A 25,211-nucleotide genomic window follows, 5' to 3' on the forward strand; every position below is an offset into this window, starting at 1 on the left:
ATGGCAAATGCTGAGGCAGGCAAGAAGATCTTTGTTCAAAAATATGCTCAGTGCCACACAGTGGAAAAAGGTGGAAAACACAAAACTGGTCCAAACCTCTGGGGCGTTTTTGGCAGAAAAACAGGACAAGCACCAGGATTTTCTTATACCGTTGCAAACAAAAACAAAGGTAAAAACTAGGCAGTTGTTGGAGAGAACCAGAAACTTTGTAGCAAAGAAGAAGCCACAGGATTTGATATAATAATTTCCCAATTTGCAGAATTAAAAATGAAATCCACATGTTTATATCATGGAAATATTGATTTATGTCATAAGATCTGTGTTTGGATAACTGGTCATCTTTATGATCAGAGAAATTAGTAATCCTCTGTGGCATAAGTTTTTTTGCCTATACAAGGAACTTCATTTTATGCAATACATATATCTTGAAAAAGCATGAGCTAAATTAAAAAAAATCAAATTATGTTTTAATGGCATAATGGCAATTTTTTATTTGTAGTAGTGATTCTTAGCAGGGTGTGGGGAATGTTATATAGTTTGAAAAAGTATATTCAATCATTTCTTTGTTGGTGGAAAGCGTGTAGATGACAGTTAATTTTAGGATTGAAATTCAAAATGGTTGCAAAAGACTAACATCTTTGCAAAGCAATTTATTACTCTTGGAGATATCTATATCTCTATATACTTACGTATATAATTAGCATTCACTTAAAAATAGGGTACAACTCTAGTTTTTAAGCTGTTCTTGGTGTACAGAATGGACTTGAGGACAAGGTGGGTGGGGAAGGGGAAGCTGGGATGAAGTGAGAGAGTGGCATGGACATATAGATACACTACCAAATGTAAAATAGATAGCTAATGGGAAGCAGCTGCATAGCACAGGGAGATCAGCTCGGTGCTTTGTGACCACCTAGAGGGGTGGGATAGGGAGGGTGGGAGGGAGACGCAAGAGGGAGGAGATATGGGAATATATGCATACATATAGCTGATTCACTTTGTTGTACAGCAGTAACTAGCACAACATTGTAAAGCAATTATACTCCAATAAAGATGTAAAATTAAAAAAAATTTGTTCTTGATATCTCACCATTTCTTACAGGCCCAAATTTCAGATCACTACTACACCACTGTTTGGAAAGGTTTTTATTTTATTTTGTTTTGTGTTATTTTACTTTATTTATTTTTCTTTCTATTTTTCTAATTGAGATGAAATTCACATAACATACAATTAGCCATTTTAAAGTGTAAAATTCAGTAACATTTACTGTATTCACAGTGTTGTACAATCACCACCTCTCTTTAGTTTCAAAACTTTTTCATTATCCCAGAAGTATCCCTGTACCCATTAACTAATCACTTTCCATATCCCCCTACCCCCATCCTTTGGTAACCACTTATCTGCTGTCTCTATGGATTTGTCTACTCCAGATATTTCATATAAAAGGAATCATGTAATACATGATCTTTTATGTCTAGCTTCTTTTGCTTAGAATATTTTCAAGATTCATTGAAGTTGAAGCATGTATCAATATTTCATTCTTTTTTTATGGCTGAATACTATTCCATTGTATGTATATATCACAATTTGTTTATCCGTTCATCAGTTGATAGACATTTGGATTGTTTCCACCTTTTACCTGTTGTGAATAGTGCTACTATGAACATTTGTGAAAAAGTGTTTAAGTCCCTGTTTTCAGTTACTTTAGATCTATACCTAGGAGTGGAATTGCTGAGTCAGTTAACTACGTTTAACTTTTTGAGGAAAGGTCAGATTGTTTTCCACAGTGGCTGTACCATTTTACTTTTCCATCAGCAGTGTAGGAGGATTCTTATTTCTCTGTATAGTCACCAACACTTGTTCTTTTCTTTTCTTTTCTTTCTTTTTCTTTTTTAATTGCCGTCCTAGTGGGTATGAAGTGGTGCCTGGTGAGTTTGCTTTGTATTTCCTTAATGATCCATAATACTGAGCATTGTTTCATGTGCTTGTTGGCCATTTGTATATTTTCTTTGGAAAAATGTCTGTTTATATTCTCTCCCCATTTTTTATTTGGGTTGTTTGCCTCTGTTGTCGAGTTATAAGATTTTTTATGTATTCTGGACACTAAACCCTTATCCAATAAGTGACTTGCAAATATTTTGTCTTATTCTGTAGATTGTCTTCATTTTTTAAAATAATGTCTTTTGATGAACAGTGATTTTTAATTTGTATGAATGCCATTTATCTATTTTTGTTGTTGATGTTGCTTGTGTTTGGGTGTAAAATCTGAGAATCTATCATGCAATCTAAGGTCATAAAGATTTACCCTATGTTTTCTTCTAATAGTTTTATAGTTTTATCTCATATTGATATTTAGGTTACTGACCTACTTTTAATTAACCAAAATTAATTATCATTAATTTTTTATATAGAGTGAGGTAGTGGTCCAACTTCATTCTGTTGCATGTGGTTATCTAGTGTTCCTAGCACCATTTGTTGAAGAGATTCTTTTACGGTTGAATTGTTAAAAATCATTTTACAGCCTTGTTGAAAATCAGTTGGCCATATATGTTAGGGTTTACTTCTGGACTTTCAATTCTCTTTCATTTGTCTGTACATCTGTTCTTATACTAGTGCTACACTGTTTTGATTACTGTAGCTTTGTAGTAAATTTTGAAATTGGGAAGGGTGAGCCCTCCAACTGTGTTTTTATTTTTCAGTATTGTTTTGGCTATTCAGGGCCCTTTGCAATTCCATGAGTTTGAAGATCACCTTTTCCATTTCTGCAAAAAAGGCCTATGGAATTTTGATAGAGCTTGTATTGTATCTGAAGATTGCTTTGGGGAGTATTGCCATTTTAACACTATTAATGTTACATTCTGTGAACGTGAGATGCCTTTCCTATTATTTAGGTCTTCTTAAATTTATCAGTATTTCGTAATTTGCAGTGTGCAAGTCTTTCACCTTCTTGATTAAATTTATTTCTACCTATTTTATTCTTTTAGGTACTATTATTAATAGAATTGTTTTTAAAATTTCCTTTTCAGATTGTTCACTGCTTGTGTGTATAAACAGCTGATCTTTGTATGTTGATCTTGTGCTGTGCAACTTTGCTAAATTCATTTATTAGCTCTAGTAGATTTTCTGTGGATTCTTTACAATTTTCTATATAGAGAATTATGTCACCTGTGAATAGAGATAGTTTTAGTTCTTCCTTTCCAATCTGAGTAGCTTTTATTTCTTATTCTTCCCTAATTGCTCTGGCTAGGACTTACGGTAGAATTCTGAATAGCTCTGGGGAGAGTGAGCATCTTTGTTTTGTCTTGTTTGTTTTTTGGTTTCTTTTTAAATTAATTTATTTAATTTATTTATTTTTGGCTGCGTTCAGTCTTTGTTGCTGTGCATGGGCTTTCTCTAGTTGAGGCAAGCGGGGGTTACTCTTTGTTGCGGTGTGCGGGCTTCTTGTTGCAGTAGCTTCTCGTGTTGTGGAGCATGGGCTCTAGGCATGTGGGCTTCATTAGTTGTGGCACATGGGCTCAGTAGTTGTGGCCTACAGGCTGTAGAGCGCAGGCTCAGTAATTGTGGTGCATGGACTTAGTTGCTCTGCGGCACATGGGATCTTCCCGGACCAGGGATCAAACCCGTGTCCCCTGCATTGTCAGGCGGATTCTTAACCACTGTGCCACCAGGGAAGTCCTTTGTCTTGTTCTTGATCTTAGGGGGAGAGCTTTCAGTTTTTTACCTTGAATAAGGTGCTAGCTGTGGGTTTTCCATAAATCCTGTTTATCATGTTAAGCAAGGTCCCTTCTATTGCTGGATGTTTTTATCATGAATAGGTGTTGGATTTTGTTAAATGCTTTTTCTGCATCTGTTGAGATAATCGTGTTTTTTTTTTCCTTTTGTTCTGTTAATGTGGTATATTATGTTGATTTTCTTATGTTGAACCATTCTTGCATTCCTGGGATAAATATCACTTGGTCATAGTGTGTTATTCTTTTAACAGTGCAGTTGGATTTAGCTTGCCAGTATTTTGTTGAGGATTTTTGCATTAGAGATATTGGTTTTTTAATTTTCTTGTGATGTCTTTATCTGGGTTTGGTGTTTGGAGAAGTTTTAAATATAAATTATTGGCAGCTGTAAGTCCTCTTCATAAGTGATTTGAATTTAGTATTTAAAAATTCCTTAATTGGTTTTTTAGTGCTTGTATAGACTAAAGTACCTCATTTGATTGAGCTTTGTAGACCATGTTGCAGGAGAAAGGCTTTCATAAGGTGAGTTGGCATCTTGTGCATTATTTTTTGAGTGCACATATAGTAGCTTACACTTTGTCAAAAGAGGGATACTACTTATTTCAACCTGTGTTAATGTTTCTAGTAAGATAGTGTTTGCAGTTCGTTTCAGCCTGTTGCGGTTTTTGTTTGTTTGCTTGTTTTTGTGAAACTTGTACAGGCATACCTTTATTAGACTTCTCAGATGTTGCAGGTTTGTGGCAACCCTGCACCAAGCAAGTCTCTCAATACTGTTTTTCCAACAGCATTTGCTCACTTCGTGTCTCTGTCACATTTTGGTAATTCTCACAATATTTTAAACTTTTAAATTATTATTTTACTTGCTTTGATGATCTGTGATCAGCAGTCTTTTTTTTTTAACATCTTTATTGGAGTATAATTGATATGGTTCTTATTATGATTGCAAGACACACTTTACTTTAGCAACAGCCATCAGGAAACTTTGAAAAAAAAGTTTATTACTCACATGTCCTGGAGGGTACACAGCATGTGTGGGGCTACCCAGTGTGGTATCAGGTAGAAAGAGAGCGTGGGCTTGGGGTTTTGCTTTTATTGGGGCTGAGAGTGGGGTGCCTAGGGTTTTGTGGGTTCACTCTTTATTGGTGAATTTAAAATATAAAAGCAGGAATTAAAGCATGGGAAGGGAAAAAGCAAGGCAGTCAATCAAATGGTCAGTTATATGGGTCTGCCTTTCTGAAAAAAGGGAACTTCATGGGTGGGCATCCTTGCTCTTTATCTACTTTTATAGCTGGCAGTGCATTTATTCAAGATGGATGTATTTGAAGGGGATGCCTCAGCAATTAAAAGCTTAATGTCCAGCACTTACATTACAATCAAAAAGGCTAATTGTCAGTTACTTACACTACAGATAGATAAGATGTAAAGAAATTTTTGTTACCTGGAATTTTGGGGAAAGAAACCTTATAGATAGTCAAATGGTTTGGTTAAAACAAAGTTCACACATGTCTAGATGGTCAGTTTTTTTGTGTATGTGAAAATAAGATACTTTGCATTTTCTCAAAGCCTTGAGAGCAATACAGTTTAGTAGGATGGAGGGCTGGCAAAGCCATTTGTTCCTAGACTTGGGTGTCCAAGCAAACTAGGTTGGTGTGGGGAGTATATGGTAAGTCTGTTTTAGAGCACTACTACTACATCTTAGCATTTGAGGATGGTAATAGTTTCCTAGGGCTCCTGTAACCAAGTACTATAAATTAGGTGGCTTAAAATAGTGAAAATTTATGGTTTCATAGTTCTGGAGGCTAGAAGTGCAAAATCAAGTTGTTGGCAGGGCCATACTCTTTCTGAAACCTGAGGGCAATCTTCCCTTGCTTCTTCCTAGCTTCTGGTGGTTTGCCAGTAAACTTTGTGTTTTGGGCCTACAGCTGCATAACTCTAGTCTCTACCTTCATTGTCATATTGTCCCAATGTGTCTCTGTCTTTACATGGCCTTCTTACAAGGATAATAGTAAAATTGGATTGAGAGACCTATCTTACTCAGTGTGACCTCTTTTCAACTTAACTAAACACACCTGCAATGACCTTATTTCCAAATAAAGCCACATTCTGAGGTACCAGGGGTTAGGGTCTCAACATAACTTTATTCAGGGGGCACCCACAGTAAAGGACCACATATATATCAAATAAATACATAGATAATTTATAAAAATACTTATATTAAAACAACATAGAATAAAATTTAATCTTTGTCAAGTCAAGCATGTTTATCACCTTCTTAAACATCAGTGTAGTTGTTAGTAATACAATATCATTGTATTTAGTATATGCAGAAATGCTGGTTAGTAGATACTCTATAATAAAGAATTGTCTGGTCTTTGTCTCAGGTTCCTGGGAGGGATCTCTAAAACCTTGGAATTTTCCAGTGATAGGAGCATTTGTTACTCAGTGTTGGGTTCTGGGACTACAGCCTGTGTTTATGCTAATGAGATGACTTGTGGTAGGCTCCTTGATAGTTTCAGGATGAGGGCTGGGCAACCTGGAAAGACCAACCATGTAATTAGAGAATTGAGGCTTTGGGCTAGGTGATATCAGTCTGACCTCCAAGGATAGAGGACAGGGGCTGGAGATTGAGTTCAAGCACATGGCTAGTGATTCAGTCAATCATGCCTACGTAATGAAACCCCAATAAAAACTCTGGCCACTTTCAACTGGAAGCTCTACTTGAGCTTCCTGGTTGGTAAACACATCAATGTACTGGAGGGGGATGAGTCATGATTCCACAGGGCCAGGGCCAGGAACCTCTGTGTTTGTGAGTTTCCCAGACCTCACCATCTGGGTCTCTTCATTTAGCTGGTACTGATTTATATCCTTTATAGTAAAACTGTAATTTTTAAGTAGTGCTTTCCTGAGTTCTGTGAGTTGTTCTTGCAAATTATAAAACCTAAGGGAGTCCTGGGAACCCTTAAATTTATAGTCAGTTGGTTAGAAGTTTGGATGGGCTGGGGACCCTGAACTTGCAGCTGGTGTCTGAAGTGAGGCAGTCTTGTTGGGGACTTTGGAGTCTGTGCTAACTCCAGGCAGTTAGTATGAGAATGGAATTGCATTTATTGCAGTAGGATTTACAATTGATAGACTATTGAATAAATCAGTCTTAAACTTGCATTTATTGTATGCATTTATATGGCTCTTTAACTTTTAAAGTAATATTTTTCTATAGTGTCATTTTATTATTTTATTATCCAATTATAAGAGCAGTCAACTTTTGAAGTCCTGATTTTTAGAACAGTTATAACTTAACATTTGTCCCTCTAGCTGCCAATATGTTAAAGACTTTTTTGCTTATTAACATTGATTTAAAATCATATTAAAGCTTATTATAAATATATCTTTTATTATAGGTTTTTATCAAAGATAAAAGGCTGTATACGGCTTGGCTTTAACATTATTTAATAATTAGAAATAAAATTTTCCAGAGTCAGATTGTTTAATTAATACTTATGACTTATTTGGGGATATAATATTATTTGTTAGTTCTACTAATGAAATAAGAATAATAAGTAGCAGAATGAAATTGAACTCTTATTGTTCACCACTGACAAAAATTAATTTGAAATGGATTAAAGATTTAAACATAAGACCAGAAACCATAAAACTTCTAGAAGAAAACATAGGGAAAAGTTCCTTTACATTGGTCTTGACAGTGATTTTCTGGATATCACACCAAAAGCACAAACAACAAGAGCAAAAATAAATAAATGGGACTAATTAAACTAAAAAGCTTCTGCACATCAAAAGAAACAGTCAATAAAATTAAAAGGCAACCTACTGAATGGGAGAACATATTTGCAAATCATATATCTGATAAGGGGTAAATATCTAAAATATATAAAGAACTCATACAACTCAATAGAGGAAAAACCAACCAGATTAAAAAATGTACAGAGGAACTGAATAGACATTTTTCCAAAGAAGACATATAGATGGCCAACAGATACATGAAAAGGTACACATCATTATTAATAATCACGGCAATGCAAGTGAGATTATCACCTTACACCTGTTAGAATGGCTATTATCAAAAGACAGGAAATAGCAATTATTGGGAAGGATGTGGAGGAAAGGGAACCCTTTTACACTGTTGGTGGGAATGCAAATTGGTAAGCCACTGTGGAAAACAATATGTAGTTTCCTCAAAAAGTTAAAAATAGACCTACCATATAATCCAGTAATCCCACTTCTGGGTATATATTCAAAGGAAATGAAAGCAGAATCTTGAAGAGATATCTGCACCACCATGTTCATTACAGCATTATTTACAATAGCCAAGATATTGAAATATCCTAAGAGTCCATCAGTGGATGAATGAATAAAGAAGATGTACTGTATATACACAATAGAATATTATTCAACCATGAGAAAGGAAGAAATCCTGCTATTTACAACAGCTTGGATGAACCTTGAGGGCATTATGCTAAGTGAAATAAGTCAGACAGAGAAAGACAAATACTGTATAATACCACTTACATGTGGAATCTAAAAAAGCCAAGCTTAGAAAAATTGAAAGTAGAGGGGTAGTGACCAGGGGTGGGGAGTTAGGGTAATGGGGAGATATTTGTCAAAGGGTACAAACTTCCAGCTATAGGATTAACAAGTTCTGGGTATCTGATGTATAACATGGTGATTATAGCTAATAATACTGTATTATATACTTGTTGAAAGTTGCTAAGAGAGTATATCTTAAATGTTCTCACTACAAAGAAGAAATGGTAATCATGTGATGGGGTGGAGGTTTCTGCTAATGCTATGGTGGTAATGATTTTGCAATATGTAAGTGTATCAAATTAACATATTGTACACCTTAAGCTTATAGAATGTTATATATCAATTATATCTCAGTAAAGCTGGAAAAAATAATGTAAGTAGCTTACTAGGTTAATTGAACAGGATTTTAAAATAATATTATTTAGAATAAATAAAGATTTAAAAAATACTTTAGGACAGCTTGATCAAAGACAGACTTGATAAGAAGAGCCAAGAAGTCAGTAGTTCAGTTTTAATACAAATTGTGGAAAACTGTCAGCCGTAGTTTATTTTCCATGTATGGTGTTGGAAATAATTAGACCATTTTAGTTTTCAAAAGAATAAGGAAATTCTCATATTTTAAAGACGATTGTTCCATATGACTTGCTTAGAGTATAGTTTTACAAAATTCATGATTGTGGCAATAATTTTATATAGTGTGGTTTAAAAAAATTGTAGCTAAATATGTATAACATAACATTTACCATTTTAACCATTTTAAAGTGTACAGTTCTGTAGCATTAAGCACATTCACATTGTTCTGCAGCCATCGCCACCATCCATCTCCAGAAGTTTTTTATCTTCCCAAACTGAAACTCTGTACCCATTAAACAGGCCCTGGAAACCCCCATTCTGTTTTGTCTCTGAATTTGACTACTCTAGGTACCTCATATAAATGTAGTCACATGGTATTTGTCTTCTTGTGACTAGCTGATTTCATGTAGCATAATGTCTTTAGGGTTTATTCATGTTGTACCATGTGTCATAATTTCCGTCCATTTAAAGGCTATATGATATTCCATTGTATGTATATACCACATTTTGTTTATCAATCAGTGGACACTCTGGTTACATCCAGTTTTGGCTATTATGAATAATGATGCTATGAACACAGAATATAAATATTTGTTCATGTTCCTGCTTTCACTTCCTTTGGGTGTAATACCCAGAAGTGGAATTGCTGAATCATATGAAAATTTTGAGTTTAATTTTTTGAGAAATAGCTTGTACCATTTTCCATAAGGACTCTATCATTTTATGTTCCCACCAGCAATACGTAAGGATTCCGAGTTCTCCACATCTCAGACAACATTTGTTATTTTGTTTTTTGTTTGTTTGTTTGTTGATAATAGCTTTCCTAATGGGTGTGAAGTGATATCTCCTTGTGGTTTTGGTTTGCATTTCCCTAAAGATTAGTGATGTTGAGCATCTGTATTTTTTTTTTAAACATCTGTAAATGGATACAATTTTTCTTTTGAGAATAGTACTTTATACATATTATTGAATAACTATATGCTGTTTGCATTTTGGGGGCAATGATAATTGAAACAAATTGAATTAACTCATGATTTGCCCAGGGTTGTGTGCTAACAAGTGATATAACTAAGATTCAGACTCAGATCTTCTTCAGCCTTTGATGAAATCATATCATGGGGTTAACATATTAGCTGAACTACATTATTATTATTATCTTTTTCCTTTTGTCATGTCAGATCTGTTAAAATAAGCAGTAGGACACATAAAATCATAAATGTACTAATAATTTAAAAAATATTTTGAAACCTATTTATATTATATGAAAATTCAGATAGTTTAAAAGGATACTTACCAGTATGAGTGATAGGAAATTATGTATATTCATGTCTCCCTATACTCCCCTATTCCTTTCCCTTTACCAACTAATTTTATATGGTAATATTATTCTTTATAATTTTAGTGGCTGTATTCATACTTTAAGTTATACTGTATGCCTCTATTATTTTATTTAACTACTTTAAGCAATATCTGTCTATTCTTCACTCTGAAGGATGAGAGAATCAAAGTGGTTATACAACCTCCTATTTTTTCATACTCTTTTTTTTTTTTTTTTTTTTTTTTTTTTGCGGTACGCGGGCCTCTCACTGCTGTGGCCTTTTCCGTTGCGGAGCACAGGCTCCGGACGCGCAGGCCCAGCGGCCATGGCTCATGGGCCCAGCCGCTCCGCGGCATGCGGGATCCTCCCGGACTGGGGCACGAACCCGCGTCCCCTGCATCGGCAGGCGGAATCCCAACCACTGCGCCACCAGGGAAGCCCCAATTTTTTCATACTCTTAACTGAGCTACTTATGTTGTTATTTCTGATTTGACATGATACATATAATTTATATCCTATGTAACTATAATTACCACAGTTGCTTTAACATTTGTCCTACATTTAGATTGTATTAGTGCTTATTCCCAGCTTTTACCACAGTGTCTATATTTACTTTTTGGTTGGTAGAAGATTATCTATCAGTAGTTATGCCAAGAAAGAATTACTGGAACCATATTACTCCAGTTCTTGATGTTTGAAAAGATCGATGGATTCCCATTACACTTGAATTGTTTGGCTAGACGTAAAATGATTGGATGATACTTTTACTTCCTCAGGATTTTGTATGCTTCATGTTGAATTTTTCTTTGGAGAAATCTGAAGCCAGCCTGATTGTTTTCCATTATAAGTTACTTGTTTTTATTTTTATTTTACTCTTTTCCCCCTAAGTTTCAGTAAAATTCGTATTGAAATTTAGTAATTTACTAGGCTGTGTATAAGCCTTGATTGATCTGTTTCAGATTTTCCTGGACATGTGTTCTTCCAATTGGCAGATTCAGGACTTTTTTTTTTCTTCTTAACATTTTTATTGGAGTATAATTGCTTTACAATGGTGTGTTAGTTTCTGCTTTATAACAAAGTGAATCAGTTATACATATACATATATCCCCATATCTCTTCCCTCTTGCATCTCCCTCCCTCCCACCCTGCCTATCTCACCCTTCTAGCTGGTCACAAAGCACCGAACTGATCTCCCTGTGCTATGTTTCCCACTGGCTATCTATTTTACATTTGGTAGTGTATATATGTTCTATATACACTACCACTCTCTCACTTTGTCCCAGCTTACCCTTCCCCCTCCCCGTGTCCTCAAGCCCATTCTCTAGTAGGTCTGCGTCTTTCTTCCCGTCTTGCCCCAGGTTCTTCATGACCACTTTTTTTTTTTTTTTTAGATTCCATATATATGTGTTAGCACACGGTATTTGTTTTACTCTTTCTGACTTACTTCACACTGTATGACAGACTCTAGGTCCATCCACCTCACTACAAGTAACTCAATTTTGTTTCTTTATATGGCTGAGTAATATTCCATTGTATATATGTGCCACATCTTCTTTATCCATTCATCTGTCAATGGACACTTAGGTTGCTTCCATGTGCTGGCTATTGTAAATAGAGCTGCAATGAACATTGTGGTACATGACTCTTTTTGAATTATGGTTTTCTCAGGGTATATGCCCAGTAGTGGGATTGCTGGGTCATATGGTAGTTCTATTTGTAGTTTTTTAAGGAACCTCCATACTGTTCTCCATAGTGGCTGTATCAATTTACATTCCCACCAACAGTGTATGAGGGTTCCCTTTTCTCCACACCCTACACCCTCTCCAGCATTTATTGTTTGTAGATTTTTTGATGATGGCCATTCTGACCGGTGTGAGATGATATCTCATTGTAGTTTTGATTTGCATTTCTCTAATGATTAATGATGTTGAACATCCTTTCATGTGTTTGTTGGCAATCTGTATATCTTCTTTGGAGAAATGTCTATTTAGGTCTTCTGCCCATTTTTGGATTGAGTTGTTTGTTTTTAAGGACTTTTATTTTTGAAAGTTTTCTTAAATTATATGTTTTAATAATTTTATACTATTTCATTTGTTTTTATTAAATCTTACTTGGGTCATCAATTGTGCATATTTGGGATATCTGTTGTCTAAATGTCTTCTATTTCTGTTATTTTTCCTATGATTGTTTTAAACTTTTTATTTTCATTTTGTTTTTATCAATATTTTCAAGCCTGATTGTGCTATCAGTAGTATCTATTCTTTTTGCTGTTATTTATGTCTTTCTGTTTTATCATCTCCTTGAACCTTTGTAGCTCTGCTATAAGCCCTTGATTTATAAAGACCTTTTTTTTTTAGCTGATAAGTTGTTTTTTTTGGTCTTTATTGGAGTATAATTGATTTACAATGTTGTGTTAGTTTCTGCTGTACAACAAAGTGAATCAGCTATATGTATACATCTATCCCCATATCCCCTCCCTCTCGAGCCTCCCACCCTCCCTATCCCAGCCCTCTCGGTCGTCACAAAACATTGAGCTGATCTCACTGTGCTACGCAGCAGCTTCCCGCTAGCCATCCATTTTACATTTGGTAGTGTATATATGACAATGCTACTCTTTCATTTCATCCCAGCTTCCCCTTCCTCACCTGTGTCCTCAAGTCCGTTCTCTACATGTCTTTATTTCTGCCTTGCCACTAGGTTCATCAGTACTGTCTTTTAATTTAATTTATTTACTTTTATTTATTTAATTTTATTTTTTAACATCTTTATTGGAGTATAATTGCTTTACAATGGTGTGTTAGTTTCTGCTATATAACAAAGTGAGTCAGCTATACATATACATATATCACCATATCCCCTCTCTCTTGCATCTCCCTCCCACCATCCCTGTGCCACCCCTCTAGGTGGTCACAAAGAACCAAGCTGATCTCCCTGTGTGATGCGACTGCTTCCTACAAGCTATCTGTTTTATGTTTGGTAGTGTATATATGTCCATGCTACTCTCTCACGCCATCCCAGCTTACCCTTCCCCCTCCCTGTGTCCTCAAGTCCATTCTCTATGTCTGTGTCTTTATTCCTGTCTGGCCCCTAGGTTCTTCAGAACCATTTTCTTTTTTTTTAGATTCCATATATATGTGTTAGCATACGGTATTTGTTTTTCTCTTTCTAACTTACTTTACACTGTATGACAGACTCTAGGTCCATCCATCTCACTACAAATAACTCAGTTTCCTTTCTTTTTATGGCTGAGTAATATTCTATTGTACATATATGCCACATCTTCTTTATCCATTCATCTGTCGATGGACACTTAGGTTGCTTCCATGACCTGGCTATTGTAAATAAGCTGCAATGATCATTGTGTTACATGACACTTTCTAAATTATGGTTTTCTCAGGGTATATGCCCAGTAGTGGGATTGCTGGGTCATATGGTAGTTCTATCTTTAGTTTTTTACTGTCCTCCATTCCCACCAACAATGCAAGAGGGTTCCCTTTTCTCCACACCGTCTCCAGCATTTATTGTTTGTAGATTTTTTGATGATAGCCATTCTGACTGGTGTGAGGTGATACTTCATTGTAGTTTTGATTTGTATTTCTGTAATGATTAGTGATGTTGAGCATCCTTTCATGTTTTTGTTGGGAGTCTGTATATCTTCTTTGGAGAAATGTCTATTTAGGTCTACTGCCCAGTTTAGGATTGGGTTGTTTCTTTTTTTGATATTGAGCTGCACTAGCTGCTTGTATATTTTGGAGATTAATCTTTTGTCAGTTGCTTCGTTTGCAAATATTTTCTCCCATTCTGAGGGTTGTTTTTTCGTCCTGTTTATGGTTTCCTTTGCTGTGCAAAAGCTTTGAAGTTTCAGTAGGTCCTATTTGTTTAGTTTTATTTTTATTTCCACTTCTCTAGGAGATGGGTCAAAAGGGTTCCTGCTGTGATTTATGTCATAGAGTGTTCTGCCTATGTTTTCCTCTAAGAGTTTCATAGTGTCTGGCCTTACATTTAGGTTTTTAATCCATTTTGAGTTTATTCTTGTATATAATGTTAGGGAGTGTTCTAATTTCATTCTTTTACATGGAGCTGTCCAGTTTTGCCAGAACCACTTATTGAAGAGGCTGTCTTTTCTCCATTGTATAGTCTTGCCTCCTTTCTCAAAGATAAGGTGACCATATGTGTGTGGGTTTATCTCAGCTTTCTTTCCTGTTCTATTGATGTATACTTCTGTTTTTGTGCCAGTACCATACTGTCTTGATTACTGTAGCTTTGTAGTATAGTTGGAAGTCAGGGAGCCTGATTGCTCCAGCTCCATGTTTCTTTCTCAAGATTGCTTTGGCTTTTCGGGGTCTTTTGTGTTTCCATACGAATTGTGAAATTTTTTGTTCTACTTCTGTGAAAAATGCCATTTGATAGTTTGATAGGTATTGCATTGAATCTGTAGATTGCTTTGGGTAGTAGAGTCATTTTCACAATGTTGATTCTTCCAATCCAAGAACATGGTATATCTCTCCATCTGTTTGGATCATCTTTAATTTCTTTCATCAGTGTCTTATAGTTTTCTGCATACAGGTCTTTTGTCTCCTTAGGTAGGTTTATTCCTAGGTATTTTATTCTTTTTGTTGCAGTGGTAAATGGGAGTGTTTCCTTAATTTCTCTTTCAGATTTTTCATAATTAGTGTATAGGAATGCAAGAGATTTCTGTGCATTAATTTTGTATCCTGCTACTTTACCAAATTCATTGATTAGCTCTAGTAATTTTCTGGTAGCATTGTTAGGATTCTCCTTGTACAGGATCATGTCATCTGCAAACAGTGACAGTTTTACTTTTCTTTTCTGATTTGGATTCCTTTAATTTCTGTTGCTTCTCTGATTTCTGTGGCTAAAACTTCCAAACTTTGTTGAATAATAGTGGTGAGAGTGGGAACCTTGTCTTTTTCCTGATCTTATTAGAAATGGTTTCAGTTTTTCACCATTGAGAATGATGTTGGCTGTGGGTTTGTCATATATGGCCTTTATTATGTTGAGGTAAGTTCCCTCTATGCCTACTCTCTGGAGGGTTTTTATCATAAATGGGTGTAGAATTTTGTCAAAAGCTTTTTCTGCATCTATTGAGATGATCATATGGTTTTTCTCCTTCAATTTGTTAATATGGTTTATCACATTGATTGATTTGCATACATTGAAGATTCCTTGTGTTCCTGGCATAAATCCCACTTGATCATGGTGTATGATCCTTTTAATGTGTTGTTGGATTCTGTTTGCTAGTATTTTGTTGAGGATTTTTGCATCTATGTTCATCAGTGATATTGGCCTGTAGGTTTCTCTTCTTGTGACATCTTTGTCTGGTTTTGGTATCAGGGTGATGGGGGCCTGTAGAATGAGTTTGGGAGTGTTCCTCCCTCTGCTATATTTTGGAAGAGTGTGAGAAGGATAAGTGTTAGGTCTTCTCTGAATGTTTGATAGAATTTGCCTGTGAAGCCATCTGGTCCTGGGCTTTTGTTTGTTGGAAGATTTTTAATCACAGTTTCAATTTCAGTGCTTGTGATTGGTCTGTTTATATTTTCTATTTCTTCCTGGTTCAGTCTCGGAAGGTGTGCTTTTCTAAGAATTTGTCCATGTCTTCCAGGGTTTCCAATTTTTTGGCATATAGTTACTTGTAGTAATCTCTTATAATCATTTGTATTTCTCCAGTGGCTGTTTTTACTTCTCCTTTTTCATTTTCTAATTCTGTTGATTTGTCTCTTCTCCCTTTCTTTCTTGATGAGTCTCACTAGTGGTTTATCAATTTTGTTTATCTTCTCAAAGAACCAGCTTTTAGTTTTATTGATCTTTGCTATTGTTTCCTTCATTTATTTCTGATCTGATCTTTATGATTTCTTTCCTTCTGCTGACATTGGGGTTTTTTTGTTCTTCTTTCTCTAATTGCTTTAGGTGTAAGGTTAGGTTGTTCATTTGAGATGTTTCTTGTTTCTTAACATAGGATGGTATTGCTATAAACCTCCCTCTTAGAAGTGCTTTTGCTGCATCCCATACGTTTTGAGTCGTTGTGTTTTCGTTGTCATTTCTTTCTAGGTATTTTTTGATTTCCTTTTGGATTTCTTCAGTGATCTCTTGCTTATGTAGTAGTGTATTGTTTAGTCTCCATGTGTTTGTATTTTTTACAGTTTTTTTCCTGTAATTGATATCTAGTCTCATAGAATTATGGTCAGAAAAGTTACTTGATACGATTTCAGTTTTCTAAAATTTACCAAGTGTTGATTTGTGGCCCAAGGTATGATCTATTATGTGGAATGTTCCATGAGCCTTTGAGAAGAAAGTGTATTCTGTTGTTTTTGAATGGAATGTCCTATAAATATCAATTAAGTCCATCTTGTTTAATGTATCATTTAAAGCCTGTGTTTCCTTATTTATTTTCATTTTGGATGACCTGTCCTTTGGTGAAAGTGGGGTGTTAAAGTCCCCTACTATGATTGTGTTAATGTCAGTTTCCCCTTTTATGGCTGTTAGCGTTTGCCTTATGTATTGAGGTGTTCCTATATTGGGTGAATAAATATTTACAATTGTTATATCTTCTTGGATTAATCCCTTGATCATTATGTAGTGTCCTTCTTTGTCTCTTGTAATAGTCTTTTTTAAAGTCTATTTTGTTTGATATGAGAATTGCTCTTCCAGCTTTCTTTTGATTTCCATTTGCATGGAGTATCTTTTTCCATCCCCTCACTTTCAGTCTGTATGTGTCCCTAGGGCTGAAGTGGGTCTCTTGTAGACAGCATTAAACAGGTGGTGTTTTTGTATCTATTCAGCCAGTCTGTGTCTTTTGGTTGGAGCATTTAATCTATTTACATTTTTGGTAGTTATTGATATGTATGTTCCTATTACCATTTTGTTAATTGTTTTGTGTGTGTAATTGTAGGTCTTTTCCTTCTCTGTGTTTCCTGTCTAGAGAAGTTCCTTTAGCATTTGTTGTAAATCTGGTTTGGTGTTGCTGAATTCTCTTTGCTTTTGCTTGTCTGTAAAGGTTTTCATTTCTCTGTCGAATCTGAAAGAGATCCTTGCTGGGTAGAGTAATCTTGGTTGTAGCTTTTCCCCTTTCATCACTTTCTATATGTCCTTCCACTCCCTTCTGACTTGCAGAGTTTCTGCTGAAAGTTCAGCTGTTAACCGTATGGGGATTCCCTTGTATGTTATTTGTTGTTTTTCCCTTGCTGCTTTTAATATTTTTTCTTTGTATTTAATTTTTGATAGTTTGATTAATATGTGTCTTGGCGTGTTTCTCCTTGGATTTATCCTGTATGGGACTCTCGGCGCTTCCTGGTCTTGATTGATTATTTCCCTTCACATATTTGGGAAGTTTTCAAGTATAATCTCTTCGAATATTTTCTCAGTCCCTTTCTTTCTCTCTTCTTCTTCTGGGACCCCTGTAATTCGAATGTTGTTACATTTACTGTTGTCCTAGAGGTCTCTGAGACTGTCTCAATTCTTTTCATTCTTTTTTCTTTTTTCTTCTCTGTGGTAGTTGTTTCCACTATTTTATCTTCCAGGTCACTTTTCTGTTCTTCTGCCTCAGTTATTCTGCTGTTGATTCCTTCTAGAGAATTTTTAATTCCATTTATTGTGTTGTTCATCATTGTTTGTTTGCTCTTTTGTTCTTCTAGGTCCTTGTTAAGCATTTCTTGTATTTTTTCAATGATTTTGGATCATCTTTACTATCATTATTCTGAATTCTTTTTCAGGTAAACTTCCTATTTCCTCTTCATTTGTTTGGTCTGGTGGGTTTTTACCTTGCTCCTTCAACTGCTGTGTATTTCTCTGTCTTCTCATTTTGCTTAACTTACTGTCTTTGGGGTCTCCTTTTCTCAAGCTGCACGTTCGTAGTTCTTTTTGTTTTTGGTGTCTGCCCCCAGTGGGTAAGGTTGTTTCAGTGGGTTGTGTAGGCTTCCTGGTGCAGGGGACTGGTGCCTGTTTTCTGGTGGATGGGGCTGGATCTTGTCTTTTTGGTGGGCAGGACCATGTCCGGTAGTGTGTTTTGGGGTGTCTGTGACCTTATGATGATTTTAGGCAGTCTCTCTGCTAATGGGTGGGTTGTGTTCCTGTCTTGCTAGTTGGTTGGCATAGGGTGTCCAGCACTGTAGCTTGCTTGTTGTTGAGTGGAGCTGGGTCTTAGCGTTGGGATGGAGATCTCTGGGTGAGCTTTGGCCGTTTGCTATTACATGGGGCTGGGAGGTCTTTGGTGGAGCAGTGTCCTGAACTCAGCTCTCCCACCTCAGAGGCTCAGGCCTGACACCTGGCCATAGCACGAAGACCTTGTCAGTCACACGGCTCAGAAGAAAAGGGAGAAAAAGAAAGATAGAAAAAAAGAAGAAAAGAAATAAAATTAAGTTATTAAAATAAAAAATATTGTTAAAAATTTAAAAAAGTAATAAAAGAAAGGAAGAAGCGAGAGACCAAACCAGAAAACAAATCTACCAATCATAACAAGCACTAAAAACTATACTAAGAAAAAATACTAGACAGGCAGAACCCTAGGACAGATGGTAAAAGCAAACCTATACAGAGAAAATCACACAAAGAAGAATACAGTTACACACTCACAAAAAGGGAAAAAGGAAAAAAAAATACATATTTATAAAAAGAATAAAGGAAGAGAGCAACCAAATCAATAAACAAATCTGTCAATGATAATAAGCTCTAAATACTAAACTAAGATAAACATAAAACTAGAAACAATTTAGATGCAGAAAGCAAACCCCCAAGTCTGTAGTTGCTCCCAAAGTCCATGGCCTCCGTTTTGGGATGATTCCTTGTCTATTCAGGTATTCCACAGAGGCAGGGTACATCAAGGTGATTGTGGAGATTTAATCTGCTGCTCCTGAGGCTGCTGGGAGAAATTTCCCTTTGTCTTCTTGTTTGCACAGCTCCTGGGGTTCACCTTTGCATTTGGCCCCGCCTCTGCATGTAGGTCCCCTGAAGGTGTCTGTTCCTGCTCAGACATTATGGGGTTAAAGTAGCAGCTGATTAAGGGGCTCTGGCTCCCTCAGGCCAGGGGGAGGGAGGGGTACGGAATGCGGGGCGAGCCTGAGGCTGCAGAGGCCGGCGTGATGTTGCTACAGCCTGAGGCGCGCCGTATGTTCGCCTCGAGAAGTGGTCCCTGGGTCATGGGACCCTGGCAGTGGCGGGCTGCACAGGCTTATGGGTGGGGAGGTGTGGATACTGACCTGTGCTTGCACACAGGCTTCTTGGTGGCTGCAGCAGCAGCCTTAGCATTTCATGCCCGTCCCTGGTGTCTGTGCTGATAGCCGCGGCTCGCCCAGTCACTGGAGCTTGTTTAGGCGGAGCTCTGAATCCCCTCTTCTTGCGCACCCCGAAACAGTGGTCTCTTGCCTCTTAGGCAGGTCCAGAGGTTTTCCTGGACTCCCTCCCAGCTAGCTGTGGCGCACTATCCTCCTTCAGGCTGTGTTCTTGCAGCCAACCCCAGTCCTCTCCCCGGGGTCTGACCTCCGAAGCCCGACCTCAGCTCCCAGCGCTGCCTGCCGTGGCGGGTGAGCAAACAAGCCTCTCGGGCTGGTGAGTGCTGGTCGGCACCGATTCTGTGTGCGGGAATCACTCTGCTTTGCCCTCAGCACCCCTGTTGCTGTGCTCTCCTCCATGGCTCCGAAGTTTCTCCCCCACCACCCCCCATCGTCTCCACCAGTGAAGGGGCTTCCTAGTGTGTGGAAACTTTTCCTCCTTCACAGCTCTCTCCCTGAGGTGCGGGTCCTGTCCCTGTTCTTTTTTTCTGTTTTTTCTTTTGCCCTACCCAGGTATGTGGGGAGTTTCTTGCCTTTTGGGAAGTCTGAGGTCTTCTACCAGCGTTCAGTAGGTGTTCTGTAGGTGCTGTTCCACATGTAGGTGTATTTTTTTTTTTTTTTGTAGTATGCAGGCCTTTCACTGTTGTGGCCTCTCGCGTTGCGGATCACAGGCTCCAGGTGCGCAGGCTCAGCGGCCATGGCTCACGGGCCTAGCCGCTCCACAGCATGTGGGATCTTCCCGGACTGGGGTGTGAACCCATGTCCCCTGCATCGGCAGGCGGACTCTCAACCACTGCGCCACCAGGGAAGCCCTGTAGGTGTATTTTTGATGTGTTTGTGGGGAGGAAGGCGATCGCCACATCTTACTCCTCCGTCATGTTGAAGGTCCCCATATTTATTTATTTAAAAAAAAATTTATTTTCAAAAATAAATTTATTTATTTATTTTTAAATATTTATTTATTTTTAAAAGTAAATTTATTTTTAAAAATTTATTTTTTAAAAATAAATTTACTTTTAAAAAATAAATTTATTTATCATTGGCTGCATTGGGTCCTTGTTGCTGTGCGTAGGCTTTCTGTAGTTGCACTGAGTGGGGGCTACTCTTTGTTGCAGTGTACTGGCTTCTCGTTGCAGTGGCTTCTCTTGTTGTGGAGCATGGGCTGTAGGCACAAAGGCTTCAGTAGCTGTGGCATGTGGGCTGAGTAGTTGTGTCTCACGAGCTCTAGAGCACAGGCTCAGTAGTTGTGGTGCGTGGGCTTAGTTGCTCTGCCGCAGGTGGGATCTTCCCGGGCCAGGGCCCGTGTCCCCTGCATTGGCAGGCAGATTCTTAACCACTGTGCCACCGGGGAAGTCCCAGTACCTCTTTTTAGATTCCATATATGTGCTTTAGCATACGGTATTTGTTTTTCTGTTTCTGACTTACTTCACTTTGTATGACAGACTCTAGGTCCATCTACCTCATTACAAATAACAAAAACCTTTTCTGAATCCATGGGAATGTGCTCCTGATTTTTTCTGCTTGGTGTATATAATTTTTGTTGTGTATATTTCATTTAACTTTTTTTATATTCCTTTCTGCTGTGTGTGTGTATGTTGTGTGTGTGTTTTCGGTACTCTTTCATGGTGATTCCTTTCTGATTACTACTCATCTTTTGATTAGGACAATTTGTCCTTGATTGGTTATTTGCAGAAGGACAGTAAGAGTGAGGATCTGAGTGTTCCAGTTGGTTATAAGATCTTCCTCACCCACAGTTATGTGTTAGAGCTATGTGTATGTGTATATGTTTGCTGCAGGGTTATTTGGCTCTTCAGCTGACAAAGACGGGCAGCTCCAGGGTTATCCAACACCTCAAGTTTCTCTTTTATCCTATTACAAGGTAGAATCTTTCTTTTAAAGATGTGTTTTCTTCTTTACTCCTGGCTCCCCTGGCCCTCCATGTTATCAAATTGAATTTAGGGAGACTTTCACAGCCAGCCAATATGTACTCTACTCTCTTTGGGCCCAACAGAGGGTTATGACTCTGCACCTCAGGATTTGTCACCTATTTTGGAGAACTTTTCTCTTCTTTAGAAATTAGTGAAAAGTGTCCTTTCACTCTGGTCCAGGTTTTATGTCCTTGGTAGTCTTCTAAGTGTATCAAGTTTGGTGGTAGAGGCACTCACTCAAAAATTTTATTGAAAGTGGAACTAGCATTTCTGTTTCTCTTTGTTCATGTTCTTTTCAACTGGCTTTAGAAAGGAAAAACGTTGGATGCAACCTCTCTCTCTCATTGTAAAACTGGATTCCTGAACTCATAGGTTTTTGTTAGAGATCCTGACAGAGGCAGCTTGGTGTGATTGGGAAAAAGAGAAACAAAAAAACATGGAAATATAAGTTACTAGTTACCAGTTCTTTACTCTATATAGCCTTGTCATCTTAGGGTAAGTTATTATCCTCTCTTTGGGTCATCATTTACTCATCTGCAAAATGAGGATTTTGGTTAATTGATCTCTAAGATAGAAGGAATTCTCTGTGATTCTAGGAGGATGGCATACTGCTTAGGCCCAACATGTCTGGGTTGGTCATTGGTGTACCTTAGATAATCTTAAACAGCATTGGATTTCTACAAAGAAGCCCAAGAGTAGATCACCAAAGACTAATTTTGGAATTTTCTTGTAGGTCAGAAACTAAGTATTCTCAGTTATAATAACCTTCCTACTGAGTCCAAGAGTAATCTTTTGTTCACAAATGTGGGTCACATCAGAAAGTAAACCTTACAAATGTAACTTCACAAACTTAAAATTTATTTTCACCTTTATAGGTGTTATCTGGGGAGAGGAGACTCTGATGGAATATTTGGAGAACCCAAAAAAATATATCCCTGGAACTAAAATGGTCTTTGCTGGTCTTAAAAAGAAGAGTGAGAGAGAAGATCTTATTGAGTATTTGAAACAGGCAACATCTTCATGAGATGCTCTTACAACTTAAAAATTATTAGTTATAAGCCAAATTTTTCCTATTTCAAATATTGCATGTTTGAAGAAGTCATATTTGACCTTCCTGATCAGCTTGTAGTAAGTTTAACATTTTAAAATAAAAGTTGATTTTTTTTTTTTTTTTGCTGTACATGGGCCTCTCACTGTTGTGGCCTCTCCTGTTGCGGAGCACAGGCTCCGGATGCGCAGGCTCAGCGGCCATGGCTCACGGGCCCAGCCGCTCCGCGGCATGTGGGATCTTCCCGGACTGGGGCACGAACTTGCGTCCCCTGCATTGGCAGGCGGACTCTCAACCACTGTGCCACCAGGGAAGCCCAAAAGTTGATATTTTTGATTGTGTGTAATCTACTGATCAAATGTCCTTCAGAGTCTGAACTTGATTTTATCTGGTCGCTAAGGATGTGGACAAGGTCAGGATGGAGGAAGAGAGGGAAGGAAACTGAAACATTGCTCTTCAGTAGTCTCTACATGCACAAATATTTTATAGGCCTAGCAACTGCTGTTGATGATGGAGATAGCTTCCACATACTTATTTCTCTGCAATTTAAATGTAAATATAGCAGACATTAAGTTTAATTTTCATTAAGCTGTTTGGTTATATGTTTGCCTTTTATTATAAACAATACTTAAAGTAACTTTAAGGGAAAAAAAGTAGGGAAGATGAAGGCAAATATGTGATCTTAGGAATATCATTGGGGAAAAAAAGGCAATTGTTGACCATGGGTGACATAAAATAAAACCTAGAGAGAAGGAGAAAAGCATGTTCCATGTTAATATGCATTTATATCACATAACATTCTTTTTCTGAATTAATCTTTTTATGATGCCCTTCTAATCCTGAGTAATATAAGGCTGGACTGTAGGGAGGGATAGCAGGGACCCTGAGAGAGAGGGAGAAAGAAAAACAACCCTCACCCTAAATGTAAAAGACCTCCCACTTCACAGTAAGTGGGAATGAGGCATGGTGGGGCAGGTCCACAACAGGGCCCGTGTGGAAGGGAATGGTGGCTCTGAGATGGCCCCTGAAATGGCTTTGAAATCCTACAAGTACTCTGTCACCCAAACGACACGGCCCCATACAAGGACAAGCTGTTTCCTTACCAGAGAGGTGGATAATGGACTGGTCAGGGTCATTATGGGTGAGGATAAGATATTCATTATCTCATTTCCACTTCACGACAACACCTCTGTAAGGTGAAGTTTACCTTCTACAGTGAGACTTAGAAAGACCTGGTGCCAGAACCAAAACTTAGATCTTCTACTCCAATTCTTGGTGACTTTTCAACATGTCCTAGGAATATGTTAGCTAGTTAACTTACTAGCAAATGCTACTACTGGGAAGATATTCCTGTCAGAAGGTTTCCAAAGTGAGGGGAATGTGGTTGAAAAAGCTGTGATTTCCAGAAGGTTCCTCTAAATCATTTAAGTGCCTGGTATCACTCTTAATGCTTTGGCAAGTGGGAGAGAATGAACTCCTCCTGGAGCCCAGGGCGGGTGTTGAATAGGAGAGTGTGTCCCTGTGGGCCAACAGAGGGCCTTAGGCAAAGCTGTCCTTGTGACTTTCTCCCTGGAGGAGTTCTTTGATGAGGGCAGAGACATCTGTAGGGACTCCAAGCATGTATTAAGGATGTTGCCAGTGTCAGAGCTGAGTTGGATTTGCAGGGATGTAGAACTGGGTGACATACCCTGTGTTCTAATTTGCATGAGACATAGAGCTCTGTGAGAAAGAGCTTGAACTCAATTCAGATTTATAATTATAGTTCAGATTTATACAGTCCTGATAGATAAACTTGGTGGTACTGAGAAAAAGCCACACTGCACAGGAGCAAGAAGGCCTCCTGTTTGGAGTTTAAATACTTTTTGACTTAGGAATAGTAGAAAGAAGATAGTGTGAGAAGAGCTGAAATGATAAAATGTAGTTGGTGGAAATGGAGAAGCATTAAGTAGATTTTTTTACATTTAAAAAATTGTTGAGCTAGTGATAAGGTGTTGAGTGTTGTTTTACATTTTATGTTTGTCTAGGTAAGAGCAAAATAAGTACCTCTTTGCTGGTAGAAATGTTTCTAATATTAGATAGGAAAAAAATTTGGAGGAAAATTTGCAAATAAATACAGTAATTAAAATTCTGTATTTTCATAGGCTTTATCACTGAATGAATATATGTCGACTTTGAGAGGCTTAAATCCATCTTAGGATCAATTTACAGTCCATGAAGGAGCTTCTGGGCACTGTGGTAATTTGATATTTTGCCAATTTAGCTAAGTTGGAACTGTGTTTTCCAGAGCTCTCTTCTCTGTATGGCTCCTGGTTAGGTCTGGTCACATGAGAAATCTGCCTGAGATTTGGAAAGCAGCAGTTAAACGGAAGCCTTTACATTTGTAAGCTCCATGTAGGGTCCCAGGTGCAACTCATACTTGTCACTACAGCAGCCTTTGGGTGGTGGGGCAGCAGCTGGGCACTCAGCGCCTCCAACTCCTACCAGATCTTTTTCAGCTTTTCTGAGTCCTAGACCAGGGGTTCAGGGTATGTGCTGCTTTGAGGGGGAAGGCTTAGGTCAGGTCATCCATATAATCAAGGTGTGAAATGGTGAGAAACAGACAACACTGGTACCAGTTTGTCCTCACAGGTTTGTCCTTGCTTTCTGTAGTTTGTTCTCGGCTCTTCTTCCTGACTCCCTGCCCTGCTGACCTACAGGTTCATCACCAGATGCAGAGACAGTAACCTTCCGTAATCTTCACCAGCTCCCCTTTGTGGTCTTAGGAAATTTGATCCTTTAGCTGTCCCTTTCTGAGA

At 37.7% G+C, this 25,211-nt stretch overlaps 1 protein-coding gene across 1 annotated transcript; it reads left to right on the top strand.

Moving 5' to 3' along the window:
- LOC132522270 (cytochrome c 2) lies at positions 1-22,392 on the top strand. Its single transcript, XM_060152571.1, has 2 exons — positions 1-169; positions 22,244-22,392. The coding sequence occupies exons 1-2, from the start codon at positions 1-3 to the stop codon at positions 22,390-22,392; spliced, it is 318 nt and encodes a 105-aa protein (XP_060008554.1).
- The last annotated feature ends 2,819 nt before the right edge of the window (positions 22,393-25,211 follow it).

This window comes from Lagenorhynchus albirostris, chromosome 6, assembly GCF_949774975.1.
Source record: "Lagenorhynchus albirostris chromosome 6, mLagAlb1.1, whole genome shotgun sequence".
Classification (NCBI taxonomy): Eukaryota; Metazoa; Chordata; class Mammalia; order Artiodactyla; family Delphinidae; genus Lagenorhynchus; species Lagenorhynchus albirostris.

Excerpts from the sequence above, each read along its gene's own strand:
- LOC132522270 (XM_060152571.1), top strand. The coding sequence starts at position 1 with ATGGCAAATGCTGAGGCAGGCAAGAAGATCTTTGTTCAAAAATATGCT. Across the intron at positions 170-22,243 it reads CGTTGCAAACAAAAACAAAG|GTGTTATCTGGGGAGAGGAG; the intron begins GTAAAAACTAGG and ends TCACCTTTATAG.